Below are 12,190 nucleotides of genomic sequence, written 5' to 3'. Positions count from 1 at the left end.
TAATCGAGTAGAGAACATTCTCGTGAAAAATTGCCACGTTATCCACTCTATCATTAATTATTCTCTATAGATACAATGATACGTGGTAATTCAGTTTAAATTAAAAAGACTCATCAGGTCTCTCTTTAGGGAAAAGTACGACAAAGCAATTTGAATGAAATTAGGAACCAGTGTATGTTGAGTCTCAGGTTTTCTTAATATCTATGTATTGATTCTTATACTCAACTATATGTTAGAATCAAGTGTGCTCTGAGCAACCCTAACATTGTTATGGCTTCACAGCTGGGTGATTATAGTCTGCAGCCAGAGATTAAGAATCACTGGCCTCAGAATGTGATCTCTGGAGCATTAGCATCAGTAATACTCTTTGGGAGCTTGTTGGAAATGCAAATTATTGGTCCTATCCCAAATGCACTGAAACAGAAACTCTGGATATGGAACTTAGCAGTCTTTGTTCTTAAAAACCCTCAAGTGATGTTGATGAGTTCTTAAGTTTGAGAATTACTGGCCTAGAACTTTGCATGATGGCCCAGTAGCACATCTCTGTAGGAAGCCTGCAGACTGACATATACTAAAGAGTGTTTCCAGCCCCAGAAAATGTAGACCCCATAATTGATTCCGTATTTACCAAGTGAACCAGTAGAAATCCTACCACCGTTATATATACCTATTGATATCAATCTTTGTATTTGTTGGAAGGTGCTAGGCATTGATGAAAGTACTTTATGGAGAATTCATGATATAATAATGGCATTACCTATATTAATAGTGTCCAGTTGACTATATGTACTTTAAAATTTTTGCATTAAAATAAGGGTAAAAAGAAATAGGTAAAATTTTAATGTTAATAATATATTTAACAAAGTAGATCTAAAATAGTTATAGATCTAGTTAGTATAAAAATATTAATGTGGTATTTATGTATTTTTACTGAATTATAGAAATCTGATGTGTATTTTATTCTTAACACACACCTTAGTGAAGACTTGCCACATTTCACGTGCTAAGGATCCATATGTGGCCAGTGGCTACCATCTGTATTAGACAGCATAGGTCTAATTCTTAGATAACTACCAGAAGTTTGTTGTGTGTACTGTTACTGAATATAAATGAACAATTTCTGTAAAAATATATTTATAATATAAACTAGCCTATAGTTCTACCTGTCTCATATAATTTCTTAAATTGATCCTAAGTTGGACATTCTCTGAGGATAAAGCCATGATCTCTTGTTATTTACTTTGTGCTTGGAAGATTGTAACAGCCTAACATATTTTCCAAGAAAAATTTTCCATTTCTTTCTTTCCATTAACAAAAGACATGTTACTGTAAAGTTGGACAAAAACATCCAGTTGGTGGGATGGGGAGGGAGGTTGTGGAGGGAGGGGATATGTGTATACCAATCACTGATTCATGTTGATGTATGGCAGAAACCACACAATATTGTAAAGTAATTGTCCTCCAATTGAAAATAAAATTTTTAAAACTCCAGTTGGTTGTAAGAAAGAGTAATTCTTAATAATTTTCTGAACATGGTTAATGTTTATAGAAGAAATAATCGAGTATAAACAGACTAGTTAGAAAAGGATCACATTTATTGGTGTACCAAGCATCTAATTTGACAAAAAAGCTTGTATAAACATATTAGTCTTTTAAATTGTTCTTATGTCAATATTTTAAAAATTATAATGTGTAATCTCTGGTCATAGAAACTTACCAAAACTTAAAAGAGTTTGGACCCTCAACTCAGACCTATATTCAAAACTATGTGACCTTGGATAGGCTCCTAAGCATCTCTAACCTCTGATTCTTAACCTGTATAACCTTGGCCTCACATGAAGCCTTAAAGGAGTTAATACAGGTGAAACACTGAGTAAAGGGCCTGTCATGTAACGCATGGTCATGTACCGTTAGCTATTTTTATTTTATACCATTTTAATAAAATAATCTAGGGGCATAAAGAAAATTTGAATTTTTGTCAAATGTGCCTTAACTGAAGATTTAAAATTTTGATGCAGGAAATAGTGCTTCATAGAGTATACTTAAGAGCTTGCCTTTTCAACTCCTTTTATTTTTAGTATTTTTATTAATTTCTTCAACATAAACAGCAAAGAATTTTCCAATAAGATGCCAATTATAACAGAAAACTATGAAGTTCATTGTTTGAGATAATATTCATCATTATTTTGTTCAACATTTTCATAGTTAACTTTTAAATGAAATAATTCATTTTAAGTGCTTCAGGATCAAGGAAGATTTTAATTTATACTTAATGTTATTTTTTAACCAATTGGTCTCTTATGAAGTTACTTGTATTACTGTGTTGCAGTTAAAGTACCAGAGAATCTTGGAACGGCTAGAAAAGGAGAACAAAGAATTGAGAAAATTAGTATTACAGAAAGATGACAAAGGCATCCATCATAGAAAGCTTAAGGTATTTTAAGTGTGTCTTGTTAGCTCTCAAAACTGCCACTTCACATTGTGTCTTCATCAATACCAGTTTTTAAGGAACTGCAAAGGGTTCTGTCATCCTTTTCTTTCTAATCTTATGCCCTTGGGGGAAAGGGAGGTCTCCTCTTTTGTTAAAGACTTTGTAAATTATAGTCTCCAAACATTTGCTTTTTTACTAGATCCATAAATTCTTCATACTTGTGAATCAGTGAATCAATTTATTTTTTTCTGAAATATTTGAAACTTCCCCAGTGGCTCAGGTGGTAAAGAATCTGCCTGCAATGCAGGAGACCTGGTTTCAATCCCTGGGTGGGGAAGATCCCCTGGAGAAAGGAATGACAACCCACTCCAATATTCTTGTCTGGAGAACTCCATGGAGAGAGGAGCCTGGCAGGCTACAGTCCGTGGGATTGCAAAGAGCTGGACATGACTGAGTGACTAACACTTTACTTCTAGGCTTACTTCATTTCTGCAGCTGTAAAATCAGTAAGTTAATAGAAAATTACATATGCCCTCTTTATTGCCTTACTTGTAGTGCCACTGCATGAAGAGCCCATTTTCTTCAGTTTTACAATAGTTAACATTTTCTTCTGGAAGGTTCCTTAAGCATTTTAAAGAATTTTTGAAAAAACATGCTGGTATTGTTATCAGCACATTGATAATTACCATTATCAGCAAATTAAATATTATTATTCCCCACTAAACAACCTGTATGTGCTACATTAAATTGAAGTAATTCTTTTTTTAACCTAAATGTCATATAAGTAAACAGAAGGTATATGTAGCAAAACTTCAATAAATCATGACACATGCATTTTGTGGCCAAGGTCCAAGGATATACAGTTCTGGTTTAACCAACATGTATTAGTAGTTCTGACTCCAAATTGCAACTGCATAATACTAGTATGACTTTATTTATAAGCCAATATGTGGCAGTTGGAAAAGTCACATCCAAGTGTTAATGAATATTGAGAATTTACCTGAGCAATTGTATTTTCTCTCATTAAGTGAAATAGTAATGAAGATTTGAAAAGTTTGTTGTTTAGGTCGAAGGGATAATAGTTGCTTTCCTTTTAATTACTTGTAGGTGTTAAGAGATGAAAGGAACTTCAGGCCCTCATTTTGTTCCTACTTTGGTATTAAAACTTACCTTTAATTATTAAATGCTTGGTAGTAGCCTTTTTCCCAGGCCTGTTTATATGTTCAGTCATTCCTCAAAATACTTGAAGTTTGTTATTTTCCAGAAAACTTGTTTGACCCTGGTTTTACTGAGAGAACAATACAGGATGTCTGCTCCTGGTGCTCTCATGTTTTAGTCTGCCCAGTTATCAGTATACACTACTCGTCCTTACTGATTTAACAATAATTTTGGTGATTCTTTCTCTACTTTACCTTTTCTTCAGTCTCTCTCTCCCTCTCTGACACATAAACCAAACATTCCTTTCAGTTGGTACCTGGCTTATTGAGTGTTAATGGTCTTTCTTTGTTGGGCACTTAATATTAGCTCTTCAGTATTTTTTTTTTTTTTAATATTTATTTATTTGTCTGCCCCGGGTCCTTAGTTTTAGCATGTGGGATCCTTAGTTGCTCTTAAGTTGCAGCGTGAAGGATATTTAGTTGTGGTGTGCAGATTCTTAGTTGCGGGCATGTGGGACCTAGTTCCCGGCTCTGGGATCCATCCAGGGCACCTAGCATTGGGAGCTGGGAGTCTTAGCCACCGGACCACCAGGGAAGCCCCTAGCTCTTCAATGTTAAACAGTAACCTCCCTCTTTTAGTGTTTAATTGGAAGATTAGGAAATCCTGAATTAACATACTGTGTTAAATCAGTGTCTCATGAAATAAATTGGATAAGAAGCTGTGGAATTTTATTCTATGCTGTTTTACATTTACTCAATATAATTATGGGAACTCTTTGAATTTATCAGCTTTTTTATCCTGACACATCTGTGGGTTTTTAAAAATGTTTTCTGTATTTTATAATACTGATTTTTTGAATTTTATAGAAATCTTTGATTGATATGTATTCTGAAGTTCTTGACGTTCTGTCTGATTATGATGCCAGTTATAATACACAAGATCATCTGCCAAGGGTAAGTGAAAAATTAGTACACAGTGAAATTGCCCATTAGCAGAAAAGCACATTAGTTTTTAAAAAGTTACGTGTGTGTGTATACATAAAGACAAAGACAAAATTTTCTCTATAATATTCATGTGTTCTAGGTGATGTCTCAAGCATTGAATGTTGTTTGACTGTTTTGGTCCATTAGTTTACTTATATTTATGCATAATGCAGGAGGGCTTTCAGATATTTGGCATTATATATGCATGATGTCTATGATATTAAAATTCCTGCTTGGTAGATAAAATTAGGTACATAGGAGAAATATAACCTCACAGAATTGAAAATGTCTTTGTAAAGAGTAAACTAGCTATGAAAGAGATTTATGCAATAGTAATGTTAATCTGGTTTTAAAACTAGTAGTTTAAATTAGCATTAGTAATAAAAATTTGGCTATATATAATGGATCCAATTGATGTTTTACTGTTTATTTTCAGTACACATCCATGTATAAACAATCTTTTTTTTTTTTCTGGATATTTTAAAATCATTTAACTGGACAGTTTTTAAAGACGAATTCTCAGCAGCATTCCAAATGTATTGAATTTAAGTTCGTATCAAAAAATATGAATATGTGGTATTTATTTTGTGGTAAGGTTGTTGTGGTTGGAGATCAAAGTGCTGGAAAAACTAGTGTGTTGGAAATGATTGCTCAGGCACGAATATTTCCTAGAGGGTCTGGGGAGATGATGACACGTTCTCCAGTTAAGGTAAGAAAATAGGCCCTCTGGGTCAATAGACTTACTGTGGTGATCATTGTCTAATGTATTTAAATGTTGAATCACTGTTTTGTACACCAAAACTAACATAATACTGTTTGTTAACCATACTTCAGTTAAAAGAAAAAGGTAAGCCAAACGAAGTTCTTCCGGGAAATAATCACTTTAACGAAGTTTGTCCATTGTGTTGAAATGAAGAATTTTGACGAAAGAATTGATATGTAGCGTTTGGAATTATTCCTAGTGTAGAAATTAGTAGAAGTCACCCCTCAGACAAGAACAAAGATCAGGAGTTTGGGGCTTGCCTTTGGGATGTTAAAAAAGCAGCAGCTGGATGTGCAAGTTTGGAGGGCGATCTGGACTAGAGATGGAAAGGGAGGAGTCATAATCAAACATCTAAAGGTGGTAGTTAACTCCCTAATGGATAAGATCGCCTAGGGAGTGAGTGGAGATGAAGAACACCTACAACCTCTGACACATTTAACTCTCAGTAAATAGATGTTAAATGAATTGTTACCTAAATTTACTGTTGATATGCAATGCAAAATTTAGTTTTTCACGTTTTGAGATTGATGGTTTTGTGCTTGGTACTCTGTATAACATTGACTGGGAAATGGAACCATGTAAGTACTGTGGGAATTAATAGAAATTGTAAATACAGTATTCTCAATTTTCTGTTAATTTCAGGTGACTCTCAGTGAAGGCCCTCATCACGTGGCCTTATTTAAAGATAGTTCTCGGGAGTTTGATCTTACTAAAGAGGAAGATGTAAGTAGGTTTCGTATGAGGTTTATATGTGTAATTTTTTATAATCTGTGTAAACTTACAAAAGACAACTAAATGGAATATTTAACTGACAGTTTTCTTAGGATTTTGTTATTTTTCCATTGATAGCTTGCAGCATTAAGACATGAAATAGAACTCCGAATGCGGAAAAATGTGAAAGAAGGCTGTACTGTTAGCCCTGAGGTAAGTGCTGCAATTCATTTCAACCATGTTTTATGGAAATCCAGTATTTTATGATTTGAAATCATGATATTAGCATTGATTATTTAGATTGAAGCAGTTCAAAGATAGTTTTTTTTTTTTTTTTTTTAATATTCCAAAGAATGTTTCATTTTGTGGGAAAGTTTTATGAAATAATTATTCCCATGATCAGAAAAAGCATAACTTTTTTCTGAACCGCATATCTAAATGAATGAGATAAAGAATTTTCAGGATATGTGTCAACAAAAAAATTCCTAACAAGCTGCCTTTCAGTTAGTTTTTTGGCTTTTGGATTTTTTTTTTTCCCTGAACAGACCATATCCTTAAATGTAAAAGGTCCTGGACTACAGAGGATGGTGCTTGTTGACCTACCAGGTGTGATTAATGTAAGTGTATACAAAACATGTATCTTATCTTATTCTGTTGTGGCAGACATTTATAATGACCTTTAAAACCTTTTTCTTCAAGACTGTGACATCAGGGATGGCTCCTGACACAAAGGAAACTATTTTCAGTATCAGCAAAGCTTACATGCAGAACCCTAATGCCATCATACTATGTATTCAAGGTAAATCTTATTGAAAGATTTTAATTGCACTAGTATTCTTCCTTATTTAGCAATGAAGGCTTGTTTTACATATGTGTTACATAAACATGGGCTTCCCTGGTGGCTCAGATGGTAAAGTGTCTGCCTACAACATGGAAGACCCGGGTTTGATCCCTGGGTCAGGAAGATCCCTTGGAGAAGGAAATGGCAACCCACTCCAATTCTCTTGCCTGGAAAATCCTATGGACGGAGGAGCCTGGTAGGCTATAGTCCATGGGGTCACAAAGAGTTGGACGCAACTGAGCAACTTCACTTTACATAAACATATAAAACAAATGTTTTATTTTCTCCTCCTGTTCATTTTATAAGTAGAATTGAGGTTGGTGATATTTTGATGAATTTCCCTGTGTAGGCATCATAGAAATTCTTATTGGCTAGAATTTCTTTTCACAACTAAGATAAAATATTAAGAAAGATGATTTTACTATAGGGTTAGACACAAGATGTAGCTTCTTGAAGTTTTTAAAGCCCACTTTGTAGCTATTACAGTGTCATTTTTCAATTTATTTTCAGATGGATCTGTGGATGCTGAACGCAGCATTGTTACAGACTTGGTCAGTCAAATGGATCCTCATGGAAGAAGGACAATATTTGTTTTGACCAAAGTAGACCTGGCAGAGAAAAATGTGACTAGTCCAAGCCGGGTGAGGGCAAATTCTTTATGCAAACTTTTGTTATGACAGAAACTGAATGGGGGGGGGAAGATTTCCTTGTGAAATAAAAGTAGTAAAGGGATTTTTCTTGGTTTTCATTAAAAAAGCAAAGTATTGTAAAGTTATAGTAAATTATGTAAGTGCAGAATTGAGGTTTAAGTGTAATTCTACAGTTATAACTAGTTTGATTCAAATTCTTAAAACTAATGTTGCTTACTCTAAATTTTGTAGGCTGACGTAGTCATTAACCTCATTGCAGTATTTTTTAACATTAGTTAATATTCATAAATTAGTGTAAAACTAGTGACGGTTTAAATTCCTTCTGGACATTACTTATGTTATTCTTTGTTTTAAATTTTTTTATTTTTTATTCAGATAAACATTACCTTTCTTAACTGATTAAAGAGTGTGTGGCAGATGTTCATAATAAAGAAGACATTGGATGGGGTGTCTGGGCTCAGCATTCTTATCCATGCTCTACCAACAGCTGGCTACATGTCCTTGGGCAAATCTTGTTAATTTGTTCTGCATCCAGGAAGAGCACAATCCAGTCTATTAGGCTAGTTTATCTCTAGGGTTATTTTCATTTCTGATATTCTTGTGACTTCTATATGAGCTTCCCTGGTGGCTCAGTGATAAAGAATCCATCTGCCAATGCAGGAGACACGGGTTCAATTCCTAGGTTGCGAAGATCCCCTGAAGAAGGATTCTTGCCTGAAAAATTCCATGGACAAGAGGAGCCTGGTAGGCTACAGTCCATGAGGTCACAAAGAGTCAGACAACTTAGCCCCTGAGCATACACGCAAACACACACACATGACATCTGTGCATGGTGTTCCGTGTCCATTTTCTCCTCCTCCCTTAACAAGGAAAGAACTTTGTTTCAAGGTACCATTGTGTGCAAGTTTTGCTAGGGCATGCGCTCTTCTTAATTGTGAAGGCATAATGTAAAAGTGGGTGAAAGTGCACAAACTAAGCCAGATTGCTTTAGTTTCCCATCTGCTCTGCTGTTGCTATGTAACATTGGGTAAGTTATTTCACTTTTTCAGTGCTTTAGGCTTTGTCACCTGTTGGAAATGAAAATATTAATGGTACTAAAATTCTGCAGCACAGGAGACCTGAGTTCCATTCCTGGGTTGGGATGATCCCCTGGAGAAGGGAATGGCAGCCCACTCTAATACTCTTTCCTGGAGAATCCCATGAAGAGAGGAGCCTGGCGGGCTGCAGTCTGTGGGGTCATAGAGAGTCTGACATACCTGAGCAGCGAAGCACAAGCACATCTCATAGGTTATGAAGGTTTATTGAGTTAAATGTTTGTTGTAAAGTGGTTGAGCTTAGCATGAGAGTGTTACGTAAATTGTGGCTATCATCCATTGTTATTATTATAACTTCATCCCCCATAGAACAAGAGCTTGAAATATAAGTAGCCATCCCTTGTGCTTCTGTTTAGAACTTCTCTTTTTCTCACAAATCTGAAAATTTGTGGGACTATGCCTCTGTGTAAGAATTCCCAAGAGAGACCACCCCTAGGTTCACTGATTGTCTGGAAAGACTCATAGGACTCAGTACATAGTCATACTTATACCTAAGAAGGAGATGCAAGAGATGATGTCTGAAGGAAACCAGGCTCAATTTTCCAAGAGTCCTTTCCCAGTAGAGTCACACAGGAAATGCTTAAGCCTCCACCAACAAGGTACTAACTAGAGACTCAGCACCTAAGGTTTTTATCGAGGGCTGGTCACATAGGCACCCACAAATACCCAAATTCCAGACGCCCAAAGGAAAGCAGATGTTCATAAACCACATTGATTGCACAATAAGCCACTGTTATTTAGGGAAAGTTCTGTAACAATGTAGGGAATTGTTTACCAGTTAAGTTCACAGATGCCAGCCAAGGACAAGCAGGCCTTTCTGAGGACAGCAATCTCAGCCTGCTGTGTTAACTCTTTTCTGCAGTCTCCATGACCTTAGCTTTGCCCTGTTTTCAAGGAGAAGGCCTGCCATGGCAGTATTGGTCCTGATATGGAGAAGGGGGAAAGTGAGGTAGAAGCAAACTTCTGTGCTTCCTTCCCATTTCCCATCTTTTCTTTCATTTTCTTCTCTTCTTTAGGGTAATGAGCTTGCATTTCCTTTGAATACAGTTGAAGCTTGTATCAGTCTTTTCTTTTTACACTAAAGATTTAGCATTAGCTTAAGAATGTTACTTAGAAGAGGGGTTCTTACCTCAATGTTTATCTGAATGAGTTTCTGGAAGTATGAATTCTTTTATATTATATGTGAATGATAGATCTGTGCAAATGTTTATTTTTCTGGGGACAGAGTCTGCACTTTTTATTACATTTAGAAAAAGAGATTTGACCCAAAAGAGTTAAGGACCAATGGATCCAATTTTTTTTTTTTCAGAATTAATTAAAAAAGACCATCCAACTTTGTTAGAATTTAGATATTGGGGAAATAATAATAGTAGCTACCATTTACTGATTGCATCTGCATGCCTGGCACTGTGTTAAATATCATATACTCTTTTCAACGACCATTTTGAAAAGTTAAGGAACTTAAGGCCACATGCCTAGTTAGTGACAGAGCAGAAATTCAAACTAAGGCCTGACTCTAAGCCACTGTACATCATTCCAAGTTCTAATGTTGGTACTTATGTTTTAATAATACATTTTTAATATAACAAAATTAAATGTGTTTTATTTTTTCCTCAAATAGCATTTCAAATACATTTCAGCACTTGTACAGACATACATTTACCTAAACATATACATATGCAGCATTGTTAAATTTGCTTTCTAAATAGCATATTATGCTTTGAAATTATGTAAACTCACATGTCATGTTTATTTTTTCCTACTTTTAAAAATAGATTCAGCAGATAATTGAAGGAAAACTCTTCCCAATGAAAGCTCTAGGTTATTTTGCTGTTGTAACAGGAAAAGGTATGCAAAGATGGATCATTACAGTTTTTTGTTTTTTTCAAATAATAAAAATGAACTTAGAACTTTACCACCATCTTTCCCTAGGAAACAGCTCTGAAAGCATTGAAGCTATAAGAGACTATGAAGAAGAATTTTTTCAGAATTCAAAACTCCTAAAGTAAGTATCTTGTTGAAATATTTAAAGAATTGATAGTGAGGGAGTAACTTCAGCTGTTTTCAATTTAAAAGTTTCTCTTATAGCTGTCAGTTTAACGTTGACTTTCCAGAGATGAATTCTCAAACAGTGATCTGTATCTAGTAAGCAAGTCCTCAAGACTACTGGGACACAGTTGGGAGCAGTTTATCACATAGTACAAAACATTGTGTCGTAATCAACTGCCCCTTGGCATATGGGCACTGGAGACAACACCAGTGCCTCTTAAGTTGTTTCACTTACAAGGTGATTTTTAAAAAATCAACACTTATTTTTAAATACGTGTCCAGATTTCTCAGAGTATTGGGGAAAGTTGGGAGTGAGAGGTGGCAGTGTCAAAGAGATGTCCTTAAATAGATACTGACAGATGTTAACAGAAAATAAGATACTAACAGAAAAGCAAAAAGGAAATGCTAAAGAGCAACTGAATTTTAAAACATTGTAACATGTAGAGAGTCTTGAGCTGGAAGAGTGTGTTTTCCTCTATATTAGTATAGTAAGTCAAGGCAGACCTTTCACCCATAGTCTTGAGAATTATCTTTTGGGATATGGGTAGAACTGTGCTAGGGCTTGCCTGGTGGCTCAGTGGTAAGGAATTCTGCATGCCAAGCAGGAGACGTGGGTTCAATCCCTGGGTCAGGAAGAATCCCTGGAGAGGGAAATGGCAACCCACTCTAGTATTCTTGCCTGCAGAATTCAGTGGACAGAGGAGCCTGATGGGCTCCAGTACATGAAGTCTCAAAGAGCTGGACACTACTTAGTGACTAAACAACAACAATAACTAAGCTATTCATTACCGTAGTCACTAACCCTGTGTGCTTGTTTGAATTCAGATTAACATTAAAGGAACACTAAAGTTTCTCAGTCACACTAGCCACACATTTCAAGGTGTCAGTAACCCATGTGACTAGTAGCTGCTGTATTGGACAGCACAGATATAGATTACTTTATCGTGGTAAGTTCATTGGACAGCCCTAGTATAAAGCAATTAAGTGGTGGTTCTCATTAGGTTATAACAAGCACATTCTTGAACTTGGTGATAGTATTGTCCTTTCTGCCACTTTAATGTACTTTAACTCTGGTTATTGTTTTGTAGGACAAGCATGCTAAAGGCACACCAGGTAACTACAAGAAATCTAAGCCTTGCTGTATCAGACTGCTTTTGGAAAATGGTACGAGAGTCAGTTGAACAACAGGCTGATAGTTTCAAAGGTACATTGGGTTTTTAAAATAAGCTCTCAAATTTATGTATTTTATTGCCTAACAGACTTAGGCATCCATCAGATTCTTGACTTCCATTTTGTTTATTTATTATAATAGTATATGGGAAATGGAAAAATACCAATCTTCAGTTGTATGAGAGCAGGATTTTTCCTTTCAGAGGAACAATTCCTAGGAGCACATTACAAAGTTTAAACAGAAAGTTTGCAATAATGTTTGAGAGAAAGAGCCTAGAAAACTACAGAGAACTCAGATTCCGCCTTGTTAGAGGAATGAGAGGAAGTGTGTTGGGAGGCA

The 12,190-nt window shown here is 35.5% G+C and overlaps 1 protein-coding gene across 7 annotated transcripts in view; it reads left to right on the top strand.

The window, feature by feature from the left end:
* The window catches only part of OPA1 (OPA1 mitochondrial dynamin like GTPase), an 86,494-nt gene that overhangs the window by 23,125 nt on the left and 51,179 nt on the right, over nucleotides 1–12,190 (top strand). For all 7 annotated transcript variants that reach the window (XM_006059760.4, XM_044943477.2, XM_044943471.2 and 4 more), the window contains 11 exons: nucleotides 2,330–2,434; nucleotides 4,456–4,542; nucleotides 5,168–5,281; nucleotides 5,978–6,058; nucleotides 6,185–6,259; nucleotides 6,592–6,663; nucleotides 6,746–6,845; nucleotides 7,398–7,528; nucleotides 10,407–10,479; nucleotides 10,564–10,636; nucleotides 11,769–11,884. In XM_006059760.4, coding sequence (XP_006059822.2) covers nucleotides 2,330–2,434; nucleotides 4,456–4,542; nucleotides 5,168–5,281; nucleotides 5,978–6,058; nucleotides 6,185–6,259; nucleotides 6,592–6,663; nucleotides 6,746–6,845; nucleotides 7,398–7,528; nucleotides 10,407–10,479; nucleotides 10,564–10,636; nucleotides 11,769–11,884 — 1,027 coding nt within the window. The remainder of the gene's footprint in view (nucleotides 1–2,329; nucleotides 2,435–4,455; nucleotides 4,543–5,167; nucleotides 5,282–5,977; nucleotides 6,059–6,184; nucleotides 6,260–6,591; nucleotides 6,664–6,745; nucleotides 6,846–7,397; nucleotides 7,529–10,406; nucleotides 10,480–10,563; nucleotides 10,637–11,768; nucleotides 11,885–12,190) is intronic.

The sequence above is a fragment of the Bubalus bubalis genome, chromosome 1 (assembly GCF_019923935.1).
Source record: "Bubalus bubalis isolate 160015118507 breed Murrah chromosome 1, NDDB_SH_1, whole genome shotgun sequence".
NCBI lineage: Eukaryota > Metazoa > Chordata > Mammalia > Artiodactyla > Bovidae > Bubalus > Bubalus bubalis.
Note: the sequence above shows the minus strand (reverse complement) of the source record. Positions and strands in the feature narration are given on the sequence as shown.